Genomic DNA, 25333 nt, shown 5'->3' on the forward strand with positions numbered 1-25333 from the left:
CATTGCAGGCCTGCATCACACTCAGCTGGAGATCAGGGCTAAGGTGTTCCGACATGCCCTGTTGGATTTGATAAAAAAAATGATGGGCTGGCTTCTGGAGGTCGGCTTTCACTTGATCAACGCTTTTGGCGACATCCTGGATGCGGCACTCTAAGAGGTTATGGGACACATCCATTCTGTCACCTAAAGCCTTGATAGCTTCGTGTAAAACCGAGCTCAAGTGCAAAAACTCGGGCATGAGGGACCTATCCGAAGCCCTCTGTCGCTGCCGGAATGAGCCCGCAAAAATGGGTGCAGCGAAAGAGGACTGCGAAAGGGGAAGACCTGATGGGCCAGCTCCCTGGTCTCCAGTGAGTGTGGAAGACCCACCTGGTGCTGCGCTGCTGGATGGCTGGGACGGGTCCGTGGCTGCCGGCTGAAGGACCGCTCCAGAACCTGTGGCGACAGTCGTGCAGTGTGTGCTGTGAAAAAAGAAAACAGAAAATTAATACCAAACTATAACAAGACGGTACATCCTGTGGAATTAAAAATGACAGATCATCTCAATGCAATACAACCGGAGGCATGTGAGAAATACTTACGTTCTCATGAGAAGGACCGGTCTCAGGAAGGCCAGCACACGGTGATATTTGTAGAGCCGGTGCCTTGCTCCGGAACCACTAGCTGCACTCTTCTCTGCACGCAGGTCCTTGTTGAAGCGGTCCTTCATGGAACGCCAACGTGTTCTTACTTTGTCCACTGTGAAATAACAATAAAATATAATGGTCAGAAAAAGGACTTTTGGCCGTGCTCTCGTGACTGTGTGTGATGACAGAAACTACGAAAAGTTTCTTTCATCACACACAGTCAAGAGAGCAGGGCCAAGGTCTCTTGCTTCACACTACCGTGCAATACTTTCTAAATGCATTACGGACCCGTGGCGGGGAATTCTCCCAGCCATCCCACAACGCTTGGGCCACCTCACTCCACAAACGACGGAGAACACTATTGACGGCGTGCTGTGGATCCCGGCTGTCCCACAACGGGACTTGCTCCTGGACCAGAGTGATCAGCAGGTCATTATCAATCTGGTCGTCGTCCCGTTGTGAAACCTAAAATTAAAAGAAAATCATTTAAGTTTGCTCAACCACATTGGGAAAAAAAAAAGACACGAAGATGAGAAAGGGCAGGAATATGAAAGACAACTTTCAGAAAAGGATGAGACAAGAAAAATGTAAAGAAAAACAAGGGTACAGAAAGGAAGTTAAAAGAATATTACAATAAGGACAGTCTGCCTGGTATACATACCCGCTGCCGTCTTCCCCCTGGACCTTGACTCCGCTGCTCAGTACCTCTCTGTCCCTCAGTTGAAGTGCTCTATAAAATAAAAAAAATCAAATTGCCTCATGTGTCGATGTGTCAGTCAATACTTACCAAGCTGACGGACAAAAAACTTACCTCGCTCACGTGATCCACTTCTGATTGACGTGGCTGGAACTCCTCATCAGACGAAGAATCCGGAGAAGACATTCTGATGAGTGTTGAAAGAAAAAAATAGAAGAAATTAGGACATGTAGATCCAAAAAATTGAAAATGAATGCATTGGCTAGGATATACTCACATTGCTCTGTGTCTTGTCCAACAATGCGTCCGGGCAGGGTGCTGTCTTCTTTGGAGTCTGATGAGAAGTGACCACAAACTTCCCCCAACCTTCCTTTTATAACCCTGCTGCTATGGGGGAGGCTTATCTGTGTCTAGACAACCTTATCTACAGTCAATTCAATCTTTTCCAAAAAAACGCATGCGTCAAAAAAACGCATGCAAACGCATGTCCAAAAAAACGCATGCGTCCCCATTGACTCCAATGCATTTTTTGTCCCAAAAAAAACGCTTGTAAACGCATGCGTTTTTTTTTGGTCAAAAAAAGGCCCCTCAAAAATACTACAAGTTGCATTTTAGAAAATGAACGCATGCAGTAAAAAAACGCATGCGTTCACAAACGCGTGCAAACGCGTACACCTAAAAACGCATGCGTTTTCAATGTTAAATATAGGGAAAAAAACGCATGCGTTTTTTTGGTAAAAAACGCTGCAGACAAAAACGCAAGTGTGAAACCAGCCTTAGACATCAGTGCAGTCACACAGAGGAGAAGCCTTTTTCATTTTCTTAATGTGGGAAATATGAAATGTGGGAAATCAACTGTTAATAAACATCAGAGATGTCATATAGGGGAGAAGCCTTTTTTATGTTCATAGTGTTGGAATAGTTTTAACTAAAATTGGATCTTCTTAAATGCGTTGTCTCTTGTCATTCCTCATGTTTGCTGACAAAAAGGATAAAACTAAACTTTATTAATTCCAAATGTAAAACTATACCCTTAATTTACCCCCTGAAGATTAGTCAGTAGGTGACTAATAGAAAAATCATGTACCCCACAGTTCAGTATATAGGGTGAGGTGGCATGTACACACTCACTCTCCATGCCTTTAATTTCTATCGGTTTCATCGTCCTCACCAAAGGCGACTCATCAGGAGACTATTTAATATTGACCTATATTCAAGCGAGACTAGACAAAAAAAAAACTAAAATCCGGTATCATGTTATCCGAAACAGTCAGAAAACCAGCCACATATTGGCAGATCCCAGACCTCAAACCATATACTTCGTAAGTTTATAAGCCACTCCAGTGTCAGGATTAGATAGTATGTGAAAATACAGTATAATTCTTGTGTTTTCCTCCTATAGGGACTGCCCTAGTTTGGTATTGTAACAGCTGTTAATTAGTAGTGCAGACAAATTGTCCTAGACTAAACTCCGTTTTCAGACGGCCCAATATGTACCACTCAGGGAGAACTTACCTGCTCCAGAGATCAATAGCAGCTTCTAACTAATGGCCATGCTGCGGTCTGTCAAGGAATGCAATATCGTTATAAAGACTAGGGATGTGTGCAATCATAATGTCTGGAAGATCTGTGCCATTATTTAGCATGAATATGGAGATTATCTCTGAAAGTTAACTGTTCCCTGAGCGATATATACTGTATTGTCACATACTATCTGTTCCTGACACTGGAGTGGTGTATAAACTTACGAAGTATATAGTTTGAGGTCTGGAGTCTGCTAATATGTGGCTGGTTTTCTGACTGTTTCGGATAACATGATACGCGATTTGAATATACAGTAGTTCTATATTAAATAGTCTCCTGATGAATGAATCCAATGAATATTCATTTCTCTTAAGTAGCGGCACACGTAACCTCCAGCAGCAGCAGGAAGCCAGTGGCTGACACTGCGCACTACTGGAGGGCAATGAATACTCACCGCTCTCTGTGCGCACAGTCCCGGCGAGTACTCCGGCAGCTGTGCTCTGCTTGTGATGTCCCTGCCATGTGCTGCTTACAAGTATAAAGTTGCTGGCATTGGAGCAGGAAGCTGCAACGGAGTGCCGAGTAGGTAAGTGTAATGGTTTTTTTTAATGGTTTCTGAAGGGGCCATCCATACCAGGATGAAAGTGGGGGCCAATTATAAGGATTGGGCCATGCATACCAGGACCAAGATGGGGGCCAATCATACCAGAATAGGGATGGGGCCCTGCATACTGGGACGAGATGGGGCCCTGAATACAAGGACGAGATGGGGGCCCTGCATACCAGGATAAGGATGGGGGCCATGCATACTACAACACGATGGGGTTACTGCATACTGGGATGGGGGGCAATCATACCAGAATACGGATGTGCCCTGCATACCAGGACATGATGGGGTCCCTGTATACCAGGACAAGATGGGGGGCCCTGCACACCATGCATACTAATATAGGGATGAGGGCGATCATTCCTGCCAGGATAGGGATGAGGGATCCATGCATACCAGGGTAGGTATAAGGGGGCCTTGTGTATCAGGATGGGGGTGAGGGAGCCATGCATACCAGGTTAGGCATAAGGGGGCCATGTGTATCAGGATGGGGGTGAGGGGACCATATATACCAGGATAGGGTGAGGGGACCATATATACCAGGATAGGGTGAGGGGACCCTATATACCCGGATAGGAGATGTTAAGTATTGAATTTACTATGCATTTTTTTGCTTCAATTTTTTTTCCTAATTTCCTCCTCTAAAACCTAGGTGTGTCTTATAGTCCCAAAAATGCTTTATATACAGTACAGACCAAAAGTTTGGACACAACTCATTTAAAGATTTTTCTGTATTTTCATGACTATGAAAATTGTACATTCACACTGAAGGCATCAAAACTATGAATTAACACATGTGGAATTATATACTTAACAAAAAAGTGTGAAACAACTGAAAATATTTCTTGTATTCTAGGTTCTTCAAAGTAGCCACCTTTTGCTTTGATTACTGCTTTGCACACTCTTGGCATTCTCTTGATGAGGTTCAAGAGGTAGTCACCAGAAATGGTCTTCAAACAATCTTGAAGGAGTTCCCAGAGATGCTTAGCACTTGTTGGCCCTTTTGCCTTCACTCTGCGGTCCAGCTCACCCCAAACCATCTCGATTGGGTTCAGGTCTGGTGACTGTGGAGGCCGGGTTATCTGGCATAGCACCCCATCACTCTCTTTCTTGGTCAAATAGCCCTTACACAGCCTGGAGGTGTGTTTGGGGTCATTGTCATATTGAAAAATAAATTTGAATTTCTATTATGGCAAGAAAAAAGCAGCTAAGTAAAGAAAAACGAGTGGCTATCATTACTTTAAGAAATGAAGGTCAGTCAGTACGAAAAATTGGGAAAACTTTGAAAGTGTCCCCAAGTGCAGTAGCAAAAACCATCTAGCACTACAAAGAAACTGGCTCACATGAGGACCACCCCAGGAAAGGAAGACCAAGAGTCACCTCTGCTTCTGAGGATAAGTTTATCCGAGTCACCAGCCTCAGAAATCGCAGGTTAACAGCAGCTCAGATTAGAGACCAGGTCAATGCCACACAGAGTTCTAGCAGTAGACACATCTCTACAACAACTGTTAAGAGGAGACTTTGTGCAGCAGGCCTTTATGGTAAAATAGCTGCTAGGAAACCACTGCTAAGGACAGACAACAAGCAGAAGAGAATTGTTTGGGCTAAAGAACAAAAAGAATGGACATTAGACCAGTGGAAATCTGTGCTTTTGTCTGATGAGTCCAAATTTGAGATCTTTGGTTCCAACGACCATGTCTTTGTGCAACGCAGAAAAGGTGAACGGATGGACTCTACATGCCTGGTTCCCATCGTGAAGCATGGAGGAGGAGGTGTGATGGTGTGGGGGGCTTTGCTGGTGACACTGTTGGGGATTTATTCAAAATTGAAGGCATACTGAACCAGCATGGCTACCATAGCATCTTGCAGCGGCATGCTATTCCATCCGGTTTGTGTTTAGTTCGACCATCATTTATTTTTCAACAGCACAATGACCCCAAACACACCTCCAGGCTGTGTAAGGGCTATTTGACCAAGAAGGAGAGTGATTGGGTGCTACGCCAGATGACCTGGCCTCCACAGTCACCAGACCTGAACCCAATCGAGATGGTTTGGGGTGAGCTGGACCGCAGAGTGAAGGCAAAAGGGCCAACAAGTGCTAAGCATCTCTGGGAACTCCTTCAAGATTGTTGGAAGACCATTTCCGGTGACTACCTCTTGAAGCTTATCAAGAGAATGCCAAGAGTGTGCAAAGCAGTAATCAAAGCAAAAGGTGGCTACTTTGAAGAGCCTAAAATATAAGACATAATTTCAGTTGTTTCACACGTTTTTGTTAAGTATATAATTCCACATGTGTTAATTCATAGTTTTGATGCCTTCAGTGTGAATGTATAATTTTCATAATCATGAAAATACAGAAAAATCTTTGAATGAGAAAATGTGTTCAAACTTTTGGTTTGTACTGTATATCTTTTTTTTCTCAGTGTACTCATTCCTCATGTCTGACCTCATTAGAATAAAAACACTCATACTACTCTAGCTTGCTGCCTCCACTTCAGTGGTGTCGAAGGGTCACTGTCCCAGGGCTAATGGGAGGTTGTTACATCACACAAGCCCTGCACCCTATCAGTGGCAGCTTCACTGTTCCTTCCTTCGGACGAATTGAACATTAACAGTGTCATGATCCAGTCCTGAGTTTGCTTTCAGCTGTCTTGTCTCTGGACTGGTCATGCGGGACTTAATCCCCTCTGCCTCATTTTCAAGCTGGCTGGGCTATTTCAGTTCTCTGCAGGCCAGTGTCAGATATAGTTCATACTAACTGGCTTGGGCCCCTGACCTGTATTAGTGATCCTTGTGCCTCTGACTGCTTGTACTCGTGTATGACTTGACCTGATGTATGGACTTCTGTCTTCGTTTTCCGTCTCTGATACCATGCTCCCCAACTGGCTTCGACTCTGGCTTGTACCCCGACTTCATCTTACGTCTCATGTTTTGGGTACCACGTTCCCGGTAGGCTCTGACTTCTTGATTGTCCCTGACTACGTGTTTGCTGTTATCTTTGGTACTTTGGCTCCTGACAGTTTTGGATTTGGCTTGTCTGACTACACTTTTGTTACCTGTGGCACATGTGCTACTGCTCAATGTTGCAATGCTGTGTATGCAACCTCTCTTCCCTCACCAGCACCCCCTGGTGGAGGTTGCACTTTACTGCACTTCTACAGCACATTACAAACAGGAAGCCAGGGCCGCTGCTGCTCTCTCCCTCGTGATGCTTGATTTGTCCGAAGGTGGGGACAGTGACGTTAGCGCTGAATGGGCACAGGGCTCACATGACGTAAAAACCTCAAAAGAGCCCCAAGAACGCAAGTGCCAACATCACTGAAACGGTGCCACCATGGGAGGTTTGTATAAGTGTTTTTATTTTAGCAGGAATGAGAAAGGCTTGTCCAACTAGTTGTCAACCTTTGTAAACATCAAAAATCCCACACAGGAAAAAGCCATTATTATACCTAGAGTGTGAGAAATGAATTACAGGAAAATCGTATTTTGTTGACCTTCAAAAATAACTCAGATGGGGAGAACTTATATATATTATTGACAAATTGTACAAAAACATGATGAGCGTTCAAGGATGGAATATTATATGGGAGTTTTATAGGACAAACCAAATACCAACAGAAAATAAATTACCCAAAACAAACATTTATCAGTAAAAATAACTCCCCTTTATTAGGTAAAGTATAAAAGAATTGCGCCATTTTCCGATACCCGTCGCATCTCCATTTTTCATGATCTTGGGTTGGGAGAAGGCTTATTTTTGCGTGCCAAGCTGACGTTTTTAATGAATACCATTTTGGTGCAGATACGATCTTTTCATCTCGTTTGTCATGATAATGTAAAAATGCCACGTTCTGAGTATTTTTTAGAGGTGAGCTCTCTGACACCCCCCCCCCTTCACATTGCCTAGAAGGCTCTTCTCTCTTGGCATGCAGGCAACTCCCTCCCCCCTGCATGCAGCTGTAATGTGAAACCAGTGTGGTGTGAGCAGTCCTACTCAGCTGCCTGCAAAAAGCACGTGGCCAAAGAAGGCCTCCCCTTTGTTCTCTTAAACGAATATAATCACGCAGCTTAGGTCTAGAAGCAGGACAAATATATTTTTGGCCTCCGCATCGGCCGGGCCATCACACAGTGCGTTTTCTAGGCGCAGCACCTAGCAGAAACGGAGAAACGGATTGCTGCTTTACAGGGGCTCGTAACCATGTTGTTTTTGGGCTCAAATTAACGCCCATCTGATGCCCGGAAGATTTGTAGTTCCGTGATCGTTATACGGGGTGGCATCCCTGAGCTAGGATGGCTAGGAGCTTTCAGTATGCTTCAGTCCCTCTGCGAAAAGAGGGGGCGCCGGAGAGCTGCAAGTTCCAAACCGGAACTGGGAAGTGGGATATAGATGAATCCCCTTCATAAAAGAACTGGGCAACCAAACAACCCCAGTTCATGACATATTAGTGAGAGCGGTGGGGATGATAAAGATATCCTCCCTGTGATTCGTGACACCGTTATTGCATTTTACTTTCAGTAAGTTTTATTTAGAAAGTATACAACAGTTTGGGTAGGTTCTCCCACGTAGGAGAGGTGTAAATTTCAGTAATAATGAACAAATACAAACTTTTACATAGGGGAGACAAGACAAAGATAGGGGGGCGACAGTGGAAAAGGAAGACAAACAGGTAATCCCCAGTGTGTTTTACACCAGCTTATTGTCAACTATCGCACACAATGGCAAAAACAAAAAATAGTCAGAATTTCAGATTAAGATTAAGTCATACAGGGGGTGTTAATTTAAGGTAGAGAAAGAAAGAATATAATTTATAATAAGATCTGCTTAAGCATAGACATGTGATTAAACCCCTAATACTATGTTTGGACATCTTTCCCAAGTCCTTCAGGCCCCGTCTCATCAGGGTGACAAACGCAAGGCCTGATTTAGTTGCATGATCGAATGTAGATCTATCCACGGGTTCCATATCTTAAAGGAGTACCACGTCAGCTCTGATGGCTTCAATATGCTCATATAGCATGATAGCATTCATCCTCTCTCTTACCAGAGATATAGAGTGTAAAGGGAACTTCCACTTCGCCGCTATCTGGATTTTGGTGGCCATATATAGAAAATTTACCAATCTGTGTAAGTTATTAGTGAATCCCGAAGGTTTTGCCCCCAGGAGAAAGATAGAGGGTGTTATCTGTTACGGAACCACTCAGCACCCAGAATATGTTGTGCAGTTATATGTATGGATAATAGGTTCCATGTGAGATGCATGTCCCTAATGCATCAGCCCGCAGGCTGCGCCCCTGGGCAGAGGGGACACGATATTCTCCTTTTGTCCGCCCCCACCTTTGTAATTCCCACAGTAAATATCGTCAGGCTCAGGCCACCTGCGGCTATTGTATGTCTGACCTGCCGCTTTTCTATTGGCCTGCCCTCTGTATCTGTGTGATATCTTCTGTGTCCTGTGAGTAAAGTGTTGTCAGACTGGAAATACGTGGAGAAGCAGTGATCTTTTATATGCGCCCATGTAACCAAGCAATTCCAGCCAGTGTCCTTCATTCAGACTCCAGCCAAAGCAGAGTGGACCTCCGGAAACACGGGGTGGTACTGAAAAAGGTACCCCAGATTGGTAGACCCCGTTACACTGGTGTCAGAAGTGGGATATGATATCCCTTCTATAGGAGGAAAGGAATGAATGGAAAACAACTACCAGAAGTTAAAGAGGACTACATTAAAAGATCTGGTGGAAGCCCGAGGGTTGATCGCCAGCAACAAAACAAAGCGGAGTTGATAGCAGCCATCATGGAACACAACAGTGCAGCGCCCCCCAATGTGAACGTGGAGGAGACTGAATTCCAGAGTGAGGTAAAGAAAAGACTGGCGTTCTATGGCCCAAACCCTGCAGTAGAGATCATGCGAGAGGTGATGGCTGATGTGCGTACTGATCTGAAGGAAAAGATGGCCGAGTGGACCAGATACAAGAGATGTTGCGTTTAGGGGTCATTGAAGAGTCAGATAGTACCTGGGCATCCCCCGTAGTGTTAGTGCCCAGAAAAGGATGGGACTACATGGTTTTAGTGTAGACTATCGATAGCTCAATGAGAAAACAGTGACGGATGCATATCCCATGCCGCGTGTGGCTGAGTTGTTAGACAGGCTAGCGGGGGCAAAGTATTTGACCACCATCGATCTATGCAAAGGCTACTGGCAGATTCCCCATAGTCCTGATGCTATTCCCAAGTCGGCATTTGTCACCCCGTTCGGCTTATTCCAGTTTCGAGTTATACCATTTGGGATGAAGAATGCCCCGGCGACCTTCCAGAGGCTGGCTGAGCGGCTTCTGGATGGTCTCCAGGACTATGCTTGTGCCTACCTGGACGACATCACCATCTGCAGTGCGACATGGGAAGAGCATCTAAATCACCTAGAGAGAGTATTGGACAGGATCTACCAGGCCGGAATCACCCTGAACCCAAACAAGTGTCACGTGGGCAAAGCAGAGGTTCATTATTTAGGGCATTGGGTGGAAGTGGGAAACAGCGACCAGAACCAGCCAAGATTGAGACCATAGCCAAATGGCCCACCCCTAAAACCCAGGTCATGGCGTTTCTAGGGACAGCGGGGTATTACAGGAAATTAATTCCCAATTACAGCAGCGTAGCCAAGCCCCTCACTGATATGACCCGTAAGAACCAACCCCGCCAGGTAACCTGGACCCCAGAGTGTGAGGAAGCCTTCCGCCAACTAAAGGACGCCCTCACCAATACCCCTGTATTGGCCACACCCAATCCAACTAAACGTTTCCTTGTTCACACAGACGCTTCTATGTTTGGATTGGGGGCAGTACTGAGCAAAGTCGGGCCGGACGGCCAAGAACACCCGGTAGCTTACCTGAGTTGGAAGCTACTGCCCTGTGAAGTAAGCTATGCGGCCATCGAGAAGGAGTGCCTGGCAGTAGTATGGGCACTCAAAAAGTTGCAACCATATTTTTATGGACGACAGTTTTCCCTCCTAACGGACCATAATCCCCTAGTTCGGCTTAATCGGGTCTCCGGAGACAACGCCAGATTGCTGCGGTGGCGTTTAGCCCTACAACCTCTGGACTTCACCATCCACTACAGACCCGGCAAACAAAACAGTAACTCCGATGGACTAAGTCGAAAAACGGAACTTGTACCAATCCCATAAACTTCGGTCATCCCCAAACCGATCCGTTAAGGATCAGACTGTATATGCCGATCGAATCGCTGAAAAGGGGAGCCACTCAGCACCCAGAATATGTTGTGCAGTTATATGTATGTATAATAAGTTCCATGTGAGATGCATGTCCCTAATGCATCAGCCCACAGGTTGCGCCCCTGGGCAGAGGGGACACGATATTCCCCTTTTGTCCGCCCCCCACCTTTGTAATTCCCACAGTAAATATCTGCAGGCTCCGGCCAGCTGCGGCTATTGTAATGTATGTCTGACCTGCCGCTTTTCTATTGGCCTGCCCTCTGTATCTGTGTGATATATTGTGTCCTGTGAGTAAAGTGTTGTCAGACTGGAAATACGTGGAGAAGCAGTGATCTTTTATATGCACCCATGTAACCAAGCAATTCCAGCCAGCGTCCTTCATTCAGATTCCAGCCAAAGCAGAGTGGACCTCCGGAAACACGGGGTGGCACTGAAAAAGGTACCCCAGATTGGTAACAGTTACAGAGGGGTCTGTTAGGGGTCGAGTTCCCGCCTCTGCACAGGGGGAATCTCGGGCCATCTTTGCTGCGGTCTCCCATTCTTCTCCTGCCGCAGTGGAACCTGCTCAGCGGAGACGTCAGTCCCAGCATCTCGCTCAGTCTGACTTTGTACAAAGAGTTACTGCTGCTTTTCCTGCTTCTGCCATTGATGTCAGTGCTGGGCAGTGGCGAGCAGATGCTTCTGGGACTAAGTCCTGCTTTTCTCGTTCTGAGCATGCCCAGAGTAAAATCTCTCAGTGGAGATCGAGGGTCACATGTTCAGATACTGCAGCTAAAGCCATTGGTCCTTCAGGAAGGTCCTGTAGGTGCTCAGGCTCTGTGGCAGCCTCTCATTGGTCCTTCTAGGAAGGTCCTGTACGTGCTGCAACTATTTAAGGCTCACATGGCCACACGGCCATGTGCTAGTATCTTTCTATGTTATGTGCTTTGCACCAGTGTGGTCATGTAAGTTTGTGTTCAGGGACCTGGCTGAAATAAGCCCCTAGAATGCTGGCACCTCCGGCGAGGAGATTGTGTGTGTATGTATTCAGGGACCTGGCTGAAATAAGCCCCTAGAATGCTGGCACCTCCGAAGATGAGTTTTGTGTGCATGCATGACCACTGACTGCTCTCAGTTGGGTAGTTAGCCTGTGCCTCTGTGAAGTCTAACAGGGTGCAATGCTTTGATTTCACGGCTACTCTGTGAATTAACAGAGTTAGTTAATACCGCCATATAGTTCTGCCATTTGCTAGCAGCAGGTTCTCCTGCACGGTGGACCCCGGGCTGCGAACGCATCTGTTACAATAAAACATCTATATTTACTCAGTGCATTCCGCTAGCCCTAACAGGGTCTAATTGGATTGTCCCACCAAACATTTGTTCGTTCAACATGAAGTTTCACTTCATGCCACTGGTCTGATACCATTGGGCAAGTCCACCAAATATGTTTCATATCTCCTAGTAAATTGCATCCTCTGAAACATTTAATAACATCAATCAATGATCCATCAAAAAAACTTGTGCCAAACACATATATCACAAATCAGTCCGTCTCACTAAATTCCCATGGCTTAGGGAAAGTGAACAGAAAAAGCACATTTCTCCCAAATAAATTAGAATTATTGTTTTTATTACAAATTTCTAAAATACATACAACATTGAATACAAATCAAAACTTCAGATGTAAGAGACACCTGGCTAATGAATCCTTTAGCCACATATGAAAATCTCCTATTCCAATCTAATGATCAACACATGATTCTATTAGAGGAGCCTACCACACAATCCCAATCTCTATGTAATAAGACTGGCACATAAATTGTCCTAGCTTGAATGGCTGACATCGGAGCTACATACGAATGCACTGGAGCCATCCTAGCCTACTAAAGTGCACCGTCTGTCACTGCCATAAATCACTAAAGGTGACTGCGTGATAAGCAAACAGTGTCTGTAAGGCTAAATCAAACTCTGTCTAAATACTTACTAATGTGTGGATTCAATGCCATGTTCCTCCACCCCGACCGCGTTTCGTCAACACGTGGCGTGAAAATTGCATCCTGTGAAACATTTGTCTGAAACATTTAGGTAAATGCTATGAAGTTTTGCTGGGACACGATACGTTCTGTGGAGAATTTTTAGAGAAGTTTCCACAAGAGACGTCTGGTGGATACCTCTTGATAGCGTATCGCAGCATCGCTGCCAACTCTCCACAGACATAGTGAAGCAAAAATGCTCCTCCCATTGTACCATTTATTTTAGTTTTTTCTTGTCATGTGGAGACTGACTTTGCCAACTCTCCACAGACATAGCGAAGCCCAAATGCTCCTCCCATTGTACCATTTATTTTAGTTTTTTCTTGTCATGTGGAGACTGACTTTGCCAACTCTCCACAGACATAGCGAAGCCCAAATGCTCCTCCCATTGTACCATATATTTTAGTTTTTTCTTGTCATGTGGAGGTTGATGGTTGAATAGACTAATGATATTGTTCCCCTTCCCAGAGGGTCATTTAGACATTTTTGTTCAAAGCTTGAAGCATTGAGAGAAGACTCATTTGGAAAAATTTGTTAAGCAAAGTGAAGAATCTGGTTTGCACACATGGCTTCTCTGGTTGGGGGATAATGTGATAAATGGAGAGCAAAGGTGTTTAAATATAAAGATCCCTTTTAGCTTCCATCATGAAAAGAGATGAGGTTCAAGGAAAAGCCAAAACATTGGGTTGTTAAATAATGAGATTAGCGGGGAAGGGTTGAACTGGAGTTTAAATTTGAATCTTACTTTCCTACAGAGTATTAGGGAGTGGGCTGTGAAAGGCGCTGTGATGGTCAAACCATGTGGAAGCTTTTCTGTAGTCCATTTGAGATCTGGTAATGAGAATGGCTTTGTGAGAAATGACTCCAAGAGAACCATCTAGGTTTGCTAGTATGTGTACATGTGTGTGTTAGTTGAGCTATTTTGGCTGGAATGACATCTAGTGTGAAGTTGGGCAAAGGTAATCATCCCAATCTCTGGTGGTGAAACATAATTTTTTTGTGAGATTCTAGGTCTCTTTCCTTGCCACACAAACTTAGAAATCATAGTATGTATATTGAGGAACGTTTTTGTTGGTACCGCAATCGGGAGGGATCGGAATAGGTATAGAAAGCGAGGTAATGATATCATTTTTACTACGTGTGGTCTACCAAGCCAGGATAGTGTCAAAGGGGACCACCTAGCTGTCAGCCTGAAGGTTCTGTATAAGTGGGGTGTAATTCCATTTGAACAGTGTCGACTTATTAGTTGTAAGGTTAATCCCAAGGTAGGTCAGGTAATGCTCCTTTCTTGTGAACTTAAATTGGGAGCTTATATTGGTTTGCACATCTTTTGGAGTGTTTACGAATAATGCGTCAGATTTTTCTATATTTATTTTAAGGCCTGAGATCAATTCAAAGTCATGAAGGAGGGAGAACAGATTGGGAAGGGTGGTATGAGGATTGGTTAAGGTCAAGAGGAGGTCATCTGCAAAGAGACTGACTTTGTAATGATCTCCTAAGCTGTCATGGCCCGTTATGCTGGGGTTTCTCATTATGGCCTCCGCCAGGGGTTCCATGGCTAGGACAAAAAGGGCAGTGATAAAGGACTTCCCTGTCTAGTGCCTCGTTGTATATTTATGGGGATTGGATGTGTCGACGGAAGCTTTAGATAAGCTGCAGGACTGTCATATAATAGCTGAAGACAAGAGATGAGTTTGGGATGGATGCCGAATTTGGACATGACTATAAAGAGTTATGGCCAGGATAATGTATTAGAAGCTTTTTCGATGTCCAAGGCCAACAACAAGAGAGGCTTTTTGTGGTGGTTTGCTGAGTGAATGATATTTAGATTCATCCTGATATTATCTGGCGCTTGTCTCGAGGGTATGAAGCCAACCTGATCATGGTGGATAAGAGAGTGTAGTAATTTATTAAGACTATCAGTAATGATTGATGTGAATATTTTTAGGTCTATGTTTAATAGTGAAATAAGTCTGTCATTTTTTTGATAGTAGATGGTTTCTTTTAGGTTTGGGGATCACAGTCACGTGGGCCACGTAGAATTCAGGGGGCATCTGGGATCCATTTAAGAGTGGATTACAAAACACTTAATGTGGGGCGTAAGTATCTCACTGAATTTTTTATAGCAGATTGCCGTAAGGCCATCGGGTCCAGGGTGCTTTCCTTCTTGTTTTAGGTTTTTAATTACTGAGATTATTTCTTCTTCAGAGATATCAAGATGAAGTTGTTGGGCTGTGGGTTCTGTAATTTGGGGGAGAGGCAGGTCTTGTAAGGATTGTAGGAGTTGTGGTGGGGGTGGCTGTGGAGTGGAGTATAGTTTCTGATAATAGGCATGAAATGTGCTGTAGATAGTATTCGGGTGTGCTGATATCTGTCCTGTAGTGTCTTTTATGGAGGTTATGGTGGTAAGTGATTCTCTCATTCTAAGTTTACGTGCTAACATTCTATTGGGTTTGTTGACCTGTCTATAAAATGTAGCTTTGGTCTAAGTCAGGGCTCTCTCTGTCCAATGGTGAGCGTGGCTTCTAATTGTAGCTTAGTGTCCAGTATTTGCTTGGTTAGCTACAAAGATGTGGAAAGTTGGTTGGATAGTTTGAGTTTTAGAAGTTTGTTTTCAAGTCTGTTCTCTTCCTTTTGTTAGCCACTAGCTTGATTAGGGAACCAGACATATATTTCTTGTGTGCTAGCCAAGCTGTTCCTGGGGAGGATATTCCTGTAATATTGTCCTCAAAAAAGCTACTCGTATCCTGTTTAATTAAGGTATTAACAATTGGATCTGTCAGTAAGGATTCATTTAGCCTCCACCTATACAACCTGGATGTGGTTAGATTGAATTTAAAGCAAATAGAAAAGTCAGCTCACCTGCATCTAGACTCCTCCACATCTACTCCCGCAAGGAAAGGGCAGAGTAACCAGTTCAAGAAGAAAAAAAAGCGAGTGATCCAGTGGGAAATAATTATCTTCAATAAAATGTCACATGTTTATTTATCCAAAAATATAAAAGAATGATAATAAGGTAAACCATTACAGCACTTTCCAGCATCATGCACATAGAATAGCGTTTATCCTACGCGTTTCGACATCCGTCTTAATCGTGGCATGCTTCACTGAAGACTGGATAAGATCTTAGAGCTTCTCTTATTCCATTGCACAGCTGGTTTGAATAATTGCAATTGTTTCCAGACACCAATTAGTTGGATATGGAGATATATGAGAAAACAAATCATGAAAATACAAATGCAAAATAATATAAAAGATATTGTGAAGGGACAACACACAATAGTAAAAAAAAATGTGAAGGAAAATCAAGCCAGAAGGAGCAAGTTAGATATTTTAGTAATATAAAATAAGATCCTGTCTGTGATTTAGACCATGAGGTGCTCTCGTTTCCAGCGTGAAAATCTAAAAGGATTCCCTATTCAGGAGTTTCCTTCTATGATCCCCACCTCTATAAGGGCTATAAACCTGTTCAATACCACGGAAGGCAAAGCCAGAAGCATCACCTTTATGGACATTCCAAAAGTGTTTGGAGACAGCAGACGAAGAAAAAGCCGTAGGGTTAATTAACCGCATCAGATAAGTGACGTCTGATTCTAGTTTGTAACGAGCATGTTGTACAACCCACATATTGGAGTTTACAGAGGGTGCACTCAATGAGAGAGACTACAGAAGTATCATTGCCGTTAATAAAATCATTAATCTGAAATTCCCTAAGATTACTGCGTGATTGGTAAATGTTTGTTTTCCATCCATACTGACATACTAAGCAGCGCTGAGCCCCACATTTGAAGAAACCTTTGAGGTCCGGCCATGTTTTCTTTCCTTTTCTCTTTGATTGGTTGCTCTTCAATAATCTTGCGGGAGTAGATGTGGAGGGGTCTATATGATAGAAAATAATGAAGTGTGACACCATTCTAAAAACTGCACCCCTCAAGGTGCTCAAAACTACATTCAAGAAGTTTATTAACCCTTTATGTGCTTCACAGAAACAAACAATGTGGAAGGAAAAAATTAACATTTAACTTTTTTGCAAACATTTTAATTCAGAACCATTTTTTTTTATTTTCACAAGAGTAAAAACAGAAATTTAACCATAAATTTTGTTGTGCAATTTCTCCTGAATACGCCAATACCCCATATGTGGGGGTAAACCACTGTTTGGGCGCACCGCAGAGCTTGGAAGTGAAGGAGCGCCGTTTGATTTTTTCAATGCAGAATTGACTGGAATTGAGATCGGACGCCATGTCGCGTTTGGAGAGCCCCTGATGTGCCTAAACAGTGGAAACGCTCCACAAGTGACCCCATTTTGGAACCTAGACCCCTTAAGGAACTTATATAGATGTGTGGTGAGCACTTTGAGCCCCCATATGCTTCACAGAAGTTTATAACGTTGAGCCGTGAAAATAAAAAATTGCATTTGTTTACACAAAAATGATCTTTTTGCCCACAAATTTTTATTTTCACAAAGGTAACAGGAGAAATTAGACCACAAAAGTTGTTGTTCAATTTCTCCTGAGTACGTCGATACCCTATATGTGGGGGTAAACCACTATTTGGGCGCACTGCAGAGCTTGGAAGAGAAGTAGTGCCGTTTTACTTTTTCAATGTAGAATTGGCTGGAATTGAGATCGGACGCCATGTCGCGTTTGGAGAGCCCATGATGTACCTAAACAGTAAAAAAAAAACACAAGTGACCCCATTTTGGAAACTAGACCCCTTAAGGAACTTATCTAGATGTGTGGTGAACAGTTTAAACCTCCAAGTGCTTCACATAAATTTATAACGTAGAGCCGTGAAAATAAAAAATCCTTTTTTTTTCCTCAAAAATGATTTTTTTAGCCTGCAATTTTTTATTTTCTCAAGGGTAACAGGAGACATTGGACCCCAAAATCTGTTGACCAGTTTGTCCTGAGTACACTGATACCCCATATGTGGGGAAGGGGGGGGGGGCACTGTTTGGGCATCCATCAGGGCTCGGAAGGGAAGGAGCGCCGCTTGGAATGCAGACATTGATGGGATGGTCTGCGGGCGTCATGTTGCATTTGTAGAGCTCCTGATGTACCTAAACAGTAGAAACCCTGCACAAGTGACCCCATTTTGGAAACTGGACCCCCCAAAGAGCTTATCTAGATGTGTGGTGAGCACTATGAACCTCCAACTGCTTCACAGAAGTTTATAATGTACAGCCATGAAAATAAAAAAAATCATATTTTTTCCACAAAAATGATTTTTCACCCCCAAATTTTTACTTTCACAAGGGTAACAGGGTAAGGACCCCAAAATCTATTGTGCAATTTATGCTGAGTACGCTGATACCCCATATGTGGGGGTAAACCACTGTTTGGGTGCATGGCAGAGCTCGGAAAGGAAGGAGCACAGTTTTGGCAGACTTTGATAGAATGGTCTGCGTTGCGTTTGCAGAGCCCCTGATGTACCTAAACAGTAGAAACACCCACAAGTGACCCCGTTTTGGAAACTAGACCCCCAAGGAACTTATATAGATGTGTTGTGAGAACTTTGAATGCCCAAGTGCTTCACAGAAGTTTATAATGCAGAGTTGTGAAAATAAAAAAAAAACTTTTTTTCCACAAAAAAATTTTTTTTAGCCCCCAAATTTTTATTTTCACAAGGGTAACAGGACAAATTGGACAACAACCTTTGGGGTCCAATTTTTCTTGAGTACACTGATACCCCATGTGTGGGGGGACCACTGTTTGGGCACATGGCTGAGCTCGGAAGGGAAGGAGTGCCGTTTTGGAAAGCAGACTTTGATAGAATGGTCTGCGGGAGTTATGTTGCGTTTGCAGAGCCCCTGATGTACCTAAACATTTTGGAAACTAGACCCCCCAAGGAACTTATCTAGATGTGTGTTGAGAACTTTGAATGCCCAAGTGCTTCATAGAAGTTTAGAATGCAGAGTCGTGAAAATAAAAAATATTTTTTTTCCACAAAAAAGATTTTTTAGCCCCCAAGTTTTTATTTTCACAAGGGTAACAGGAGAAATAGGACCCCAAAAGTTGTTGTCCAATTTATCCCGAGTACGCTGATGCCCCATATGTGGGGGTAACCCACTGTTTGGGCGCACGGCAGAGCTGAGAAGAGAGGGAGCACCATATGACTTTTTGAGCGCAAAATTGGCTGTGGCTTTTAGAGACCCCCTGATGTACCTAAACAGTGGAAACCCCCCAATTCTATCTCCAACCCTAACCCCAACACACCCCTAACCCTAATCCCAACCCGATCCATAATCCTATTCACAACCCTAACCCCCAAAACACCCCTAACCCTAATCCCAAAGCTAACCATAACCTTAATCAAAACCCTAAACCCAACACACCCCTAATCTCAACCCTAACCTCAAAACCTAACCCTAATCTCAATACACCCCTAACCCTAATCCCAAACCTAACCCTAATCCCAAATGTAACCCTAATACCAACCCTAATCCAAACCCTAATCCCAACTCTAACCCTAACTTTAGCCCCAACCCTAGCCCTAACCCTAACTTTAGCCCAAACCCTAACTTTAGCCCTAAACCTAGCCCCAACCCTAACTTTAGCCCCAACCCTAACCCTAGCTCTAACCCTAATCCTAGCTCTAACCCTAACCCAAGGCCTAACCCTAAGGCTATGTGCACACGTTGCGGATTTTGCTGCGGATCCACAGCGTTTCCGCAGCTGCGGGTCCACAGCAGTTTCCCATGAGTTTACAGTACAATGTAAACCTATGGGAAAAATAAAACGCTGTGCCCATGCTGCGGAAAAAACCACGCGGAAAAGCAGCGGTTTACATTCCGCAGTATGTCAATTCTTTCTGCGGATTCCACAGTGGTTTTACACCTGCTCCATAATAGAAAATCGCAGGTGTAAAACCGCAGGGGAATCTGCACAAAAACCGCGGTACATCCGCGATAAATCCGCAGGAAAAAAACGCAGCATTTTGGCCTTGCGGATTTATCAAATCCGCTGCGGAAAAATCTGCAGAGAACCATTCTACGTGTGCACATATCCTAACCCTACCCCTAACCCTACCCCTAACCCTACCCCGAACCCTAATTGGAAAATAGAAATACATACATTTTTTATTTTATTATTTTTTCCTTACTAAGGGGGTGATAAAGGGGGGGGGGTTATTTACTATTTTTTCTATTTTGATCACTGTGATAGGATCTCACAGTGACCAAAATAAAACAAGAAGAAGAATCTTCCTCTGCTGGCCGGCAGATCATGGCGAGCGCACTGCGCATGCACCCGCCATTTTCTTACCGGAGCAAGAAACCGCGGCCAGCAGAAGAAGCAGGAGGACCCAGGGACACCGGTAAGTATAAGAGGGTCCCCGATCCCCCTATTTCTCTGTCCTCTGATGTGCGATCACATGCAACCGAGACCCCAGAGAAAATCTGACTCAGAGAAAATCCGACATAAAACGCTGAAAACTTACCTGGAAAAGGAGATGATACCTAGAGGACTATGTATTAAAAAGATTGCCACAACAATTTATAATGATGAATTTCACATTGAATGGAATCCTATATTGAGCCAATGTTCTCTCATGTTGATACAGCTCATTGTAAAACATGAAAAAATGGAGCTGAGTAAAGTTAAGTATGATTCACACCTGATTGCCCTTAACTGGGGATATATTCACATGCAGGAGTCTGCTATAGACTCAGTCTGCTGAAAATCATCTTTTAACTTCCATCTTTTAAATTACATCTTTTTAATTATGATTCTGAATTAGACTGAATTCTAGAATGCATTTGGCTACTCATCACTACTACAATATTATCATCATCTGCACCATCTAATCGAGCTGTTCTCCTCTTCCCACAGGTATGCACTGACTTTACCCAGCTCTCCCTGGCTCCAGAATATCTCTGTATACTGCATTGATTTTCCATGGTATGCACTGACTTTACCCAGCTCTCCCTGGCTTCTGAATGTCTCTGTATATTGCACTGGCTTTTCTATGCTTCCCCTGGATCTGAGTGTCTTGGTGCAGCACATACAATCCTTTTAGTATGCTTTCTCACCTATGAGCTTGTTTCCACGACCTGTTTTCATGTCTCTCATTGTGTGATCCTGGCATCTCTTTGAGTGGTCAGTCTTACCCCTCCCTCACTTTATGACCTTTGCTTAACTCTCTACATCTGGTCTCCCATACCCAGCCACCCCCTCATTCACACCTGATTGCCCTTAACTGGGGATATATTCACATGCAGGAGTCTGCTATAGACTCAGTCTGCTGAAAATCATCTTTTAACTTCCATCTTTTAAATTACATCTTTTTAATTATGATTCTGAATTAGACTGAATTAGACTGGAATTGACTGGAAGGTAACAGAACACTAACCACTATAATGTTTTGGTTTCTATTCTCTTTCACCCCCATACTACTTTCCTTCTTACAATCTCCTGCAATCACTCCACCTAGTAAGGAACTAGTCATTTCTTCCTCCATACTCCCCAGCCATCTCACCTTCTCCTCAGAACTGTTCCTCCACATACAATCCTTTTTCTCCAGACACACACGGCCACATCATGTCCTATCCTGCTCCCACCTTCTAATGATCTGTCTGTTACTCCTCATTGCTGGTGACATATCCCCAAATCCCGGCCCTCCCCAATTCATCCCCACACTCGTTTCTAACCCCCTGCCACGATCCTCCGCACGTTTTCCCAACCACGACAACCTCATACCCATTCATCCAGCCCCCACTCCCCCGCTCCCCCTACTTGGAGCACTATGGAACGCACGCTCCATCTGCAACAAACTGCCATTTATCCATGACCTCTTCATCACCAACAAACTCTCCTTCCTCGGCCTCACTGAAACCTGGCTCACCCCCTCTGACTCGGCCTCTCCAGCTGCGCTCTCCTATGGCGGATTCCACCTCTCTCACACCCCTCGCCCCAGCAACAAACGCGGTGGAGGAGTTGGCTTGCTCCTGTCCGACACCTGCTCCTTTACTCCAATCCCGCTACCACCCTCCGCTACTCTTCCCTCGTTTGAGGTGCACTCTGTCCGCATCTATACCCCCTCCAACCTCCAGCTGGCTGTCATCTACCGCCCCCCAGAACTAGCCATCTCCACCTTTCTCGACCACTTCACCACCTGGCTACTTCATTTCCTCTCTGTTGACATCCCCACTATCATCATGGGTGATTTCAATGTCCCCATTGACACTTTCACCTCAGCTACCTCTAAACTTTTATCACTGACTGCCTCCTTTGGCCTCACTCAATGGTCCTCTGAGGCCACTCACAAAGATGGCCACACGCTGGACCTCATCTTCACCCGCCTCTGCTCCCTTACTAACCTCACTAACACACCCCTCCCCCTGTCTGACCACAACCTACTGACATTCTCGTCCCTCTCCTCTCCTAGTGTGCAACCCCCACTCCACAAACTCACTCACCCTCGCCGAAATCTCAAACATCTCAACTTACAATCACTCTCTGAGTCCCTTCTCCCTCTCACAGACATAGCTTCCCTTCATGACACAGATGCTGCTGCCACTTTTTATAACACCACAATAACAACAACACTCGATTCGGCCGCCCCACTCATGCATAGTAAAACTCGTACAATTAACAGGCAGCCCTGGCTGACCAGCCTGACCAAAGAATTGAGACGGGCTTCCAGGATTGCTGAGCGGAGATGGAAGCGATCCCACTCTGCCGACCACTTCACTGCATACAAGCAGTCCCTCGCCAGCTTCAAGTCTGCGCTCACTGCCGCAAAACAAACTTACTTCTCATCCCTCATATCCTCCCTGTCCCACAACCCTAAACAGCTTTTCAACACTTTCAATTCTCTACTCCGTCCCCCCGCACCTCCTCCTTCCCCCCTCATTTCTGCTGATGACTTCGCCTCTTTCTTTAAACAGAAGATCGATACGATCAGAGAAAGCTTTGGCCCACAGCGCCCACTGCCCCTCTTAGCTGCTCAACCCTGCTCCTCCAAAACCAGCTTCTCCACCATGACAGAAGATCAGCTCTCCACCCTCCTGTCAAGATCACACCTCACCACCTGCACGCTTGACCCGCTCCCATCCCACCTCATCCCTAACCTTTCCACGGTCTTCATCCCAACCCTAACGCACCTCTTCAACCTCTCACTCACAACAGGTGTCTTTCCCTCATCCTTCAAGCATGCCAAGATCACACCCATCCTCAAAAAGCCCTCCCTCGACCCATCCTCTGTGTCTAGCTATCGCCCGATATCTCTTCTCCCTTATGCCTCCAAATTGCTGGAGCAACACGTCCATCTTGAACTGTCCTCCCACTTCTCCTCCTGCTCCCTCTTTGATCGGTTACAATCAGGCTTCCGTTCCCATCACTCAACTGAAACTGCCCTAACTAAAGTCACCAATGACCTACTAACTGCCAGGAGCAAGCGACACTACTCTGTCCTCCTTCTCCTGGACTTGTCTTCTGCCTTTGACACTGTAGACCACTCCCTTTTGCTACAAATCCTCTCATCCCTTGGCATCACAGACTTGGCCCTTTCCTGGATCTCGTCATATCTGACAGACCGAACATTCAGTGTCTCCCTCCCCCACACCACCTCCTCACTTCGCCCCTTGTCAGTCGGTGTTCCTCAAGGCTCTGTTCTAGGACCCCTACTCTTCTCCATCTACACTTTCGGCCTGGGACAGCTCATAGAATCCCACGGTATGCAGTACCATCTCTACGCTGACGACACGCAGATCTACCTCTCCGGACCTGACCTCTCCTCCTTGCTTACCAAAATCCCGCACTGTCTGTCTGCCATTTCAGCCTTCTTTTCTGCTCGCTTTCTACAACTGAACATGGACAAAACAGAATTCATCATCTTTCCCCCATCTCACTCTACCCCTCCACCAGACCTATCCATCAATGTCAATGGCTGCTCACTATCCCCAGTCCCACACGCCCGGTGCCTTGGGGTGATCCTCGACTCTGCCCTCTCTTTCAAGCCACATATCCAAGCCCTTGCCTCCTCCTGTCGTCTCAAACTCAAAAATATTTCCCGGATCCGTGCTTTCCTTGACCGCAACACTGCAAAAACGCTAGTGCATGCCCTTATCATCTCCCGCCTCGACTACTGCAACCTCCTACTCTCTGGACTCCCCTCTAGCACTCTGGCACCACTCCAATCCATCCTACACTCTGCTGCCCGACTAATCCACCTGTCCCCCCGCTATTCCCCAGCCTCTCCCCTGTGTCAAGCCCTTCACTGGCTTCCTATCGCCCAGAGACTCCAGTTCAAAACCCTCACACTGACATACAAAGCCATCCACAACCTGTCTCCTCCATACATCTGTGACATGGTCTCCCGGTACCTACCTACACGCGACCTCCGGTCCTCCCAAGACCTCCTTCTCTACTCCCCTCTCATCTCTTCTTCCCATAACCGCATCCAAGACTTCTCCCGTGCTTCCCCCATACTCTGGAACTCTCTACCCCAACACATCAGACTTGCGCCTACCATAGAAACCTTCAAAAAGAACCTGAAGACTCATCTCTTCCGACAAGCCTACAGCCTGCAGTGATCCTCAACCTACTGAACAGCCGCACAGCCAGCTCTTCCCTCTCCTAGTGTATCCTCACCCACCCCCTGCAGACTGTGAGCCCTCGCGGGCAGGGTCCTCCCTCCTTATGTACTCGTGTGCCTTGTTATCTGCTCATGTTTAATGTATTTGTCTATATTTGCCCCGTATTCACATGTAAAGCGCCATGGAATAAATGGCGCTATAAAAATGTATAATAATAATAATAAAATAATAATAAAAATTGTTGATCTTCAGAAATCGTTGGAATCATATGCACATGTGAAGGATTTCAAAAGTCTGAAAGAAGGACTAACGAATAATCTTGTCAAGCTGGAGAAAAATATTATGGACATCAAAAAGAAGTGTTCAAGAGACTCGGAGGACTATACCAGTAACCAGGTGTCAGAAACATGAGGTATTTGATTGTTAATCACAATAGCAGTGCCCTATATACTGAACCCATAAGTGTTATGGGATACGTGTGCCATTGGATTAACAGGAAATCACTGCAACCATAATTCAATAATGATCCCAAACATTCTTTGGTACTAAAATAGATAATTTTAATAATATAGTAATTTAAAAAACATTATTTAAAATATTACAATGAAAAATAATAGAAAAGGTGCCAAGTTCAATTGAAAATAGGGACCTTTTTGCCATGGAATGAACACTAAACAGCGGCCAAAACGTTTCATGAGTAATTTTAAAACATATTAAGGTGATACATTATATATAAATGAATGAAATTCAATCTATATGAAGGCTTCACAAAAATGTCTGCCCATGATGAGAATGACCATTTCACAAAAAATCATTGTATAGTCACCTACATGTTGAAAGTAAGATATTTGTCCTGGAATAATAATGTGCACAATACTAAATTAATGATTACCTGCCTAGGCTAGTAAATGCTATCCATACCTATGACTAAATATCACTTAAATAGAGCAATAAGGAATATTACCTATATGGCGGCGTGTTGATCTCCTGGCGTCCCTCACCCCGACGCGTGTTTCGCTGTGCTTCTTCGGGAGGCGTGTCAGGGCAGGGGGTGTGTTGGTTTAAACAGCAGAACCTAGCTTGATGGTTGGACTGTAAGTAAA

The 25333-nt window shown here is 44.6% G+C and overlaps 1 protein-coding gene across 1 annotated transcript in view; it reads left to right on the top strand.

Annotated features, from left to right (window-relative positions):
- Positions 1-24641, top strand: part of LOC138666354 (oocyte zinc finger protein XlCOF8.4-like) — a 137088-nt gene extending 112447 nt beyond the window's left edge. The window contains exon 12 of the mRNA XM_069754582.1: positions 24483-24641. Within this exon, the coding sequence (XP_069610683.1) occupies positions 24483-24641 (159 nt within the window). The remainder of the gene's footprint in view (positions 1-24482) is intronic.
- The last annotated feature ends 692 nt before the right edge of the window (positions 24642-25333 follow it).

The sequence above is a fragment of the Ranitomeya imitator genome, chromosome 2 (genome assembly GCF_032444005.1).
Source record: "Ranitomeya imitator isolate aRanImi1 chromosome 2, aRanImi1.pri, whole genome shotgun sequence".
In the NCBI taxonomy this organism is placed as follows: domain Eukaryota; kingdom Metazoa; phylum Chordata; class Amphibia; order Anura; family Dendrobatidae; genus Ranitomeya; species Ranitomeya imitator.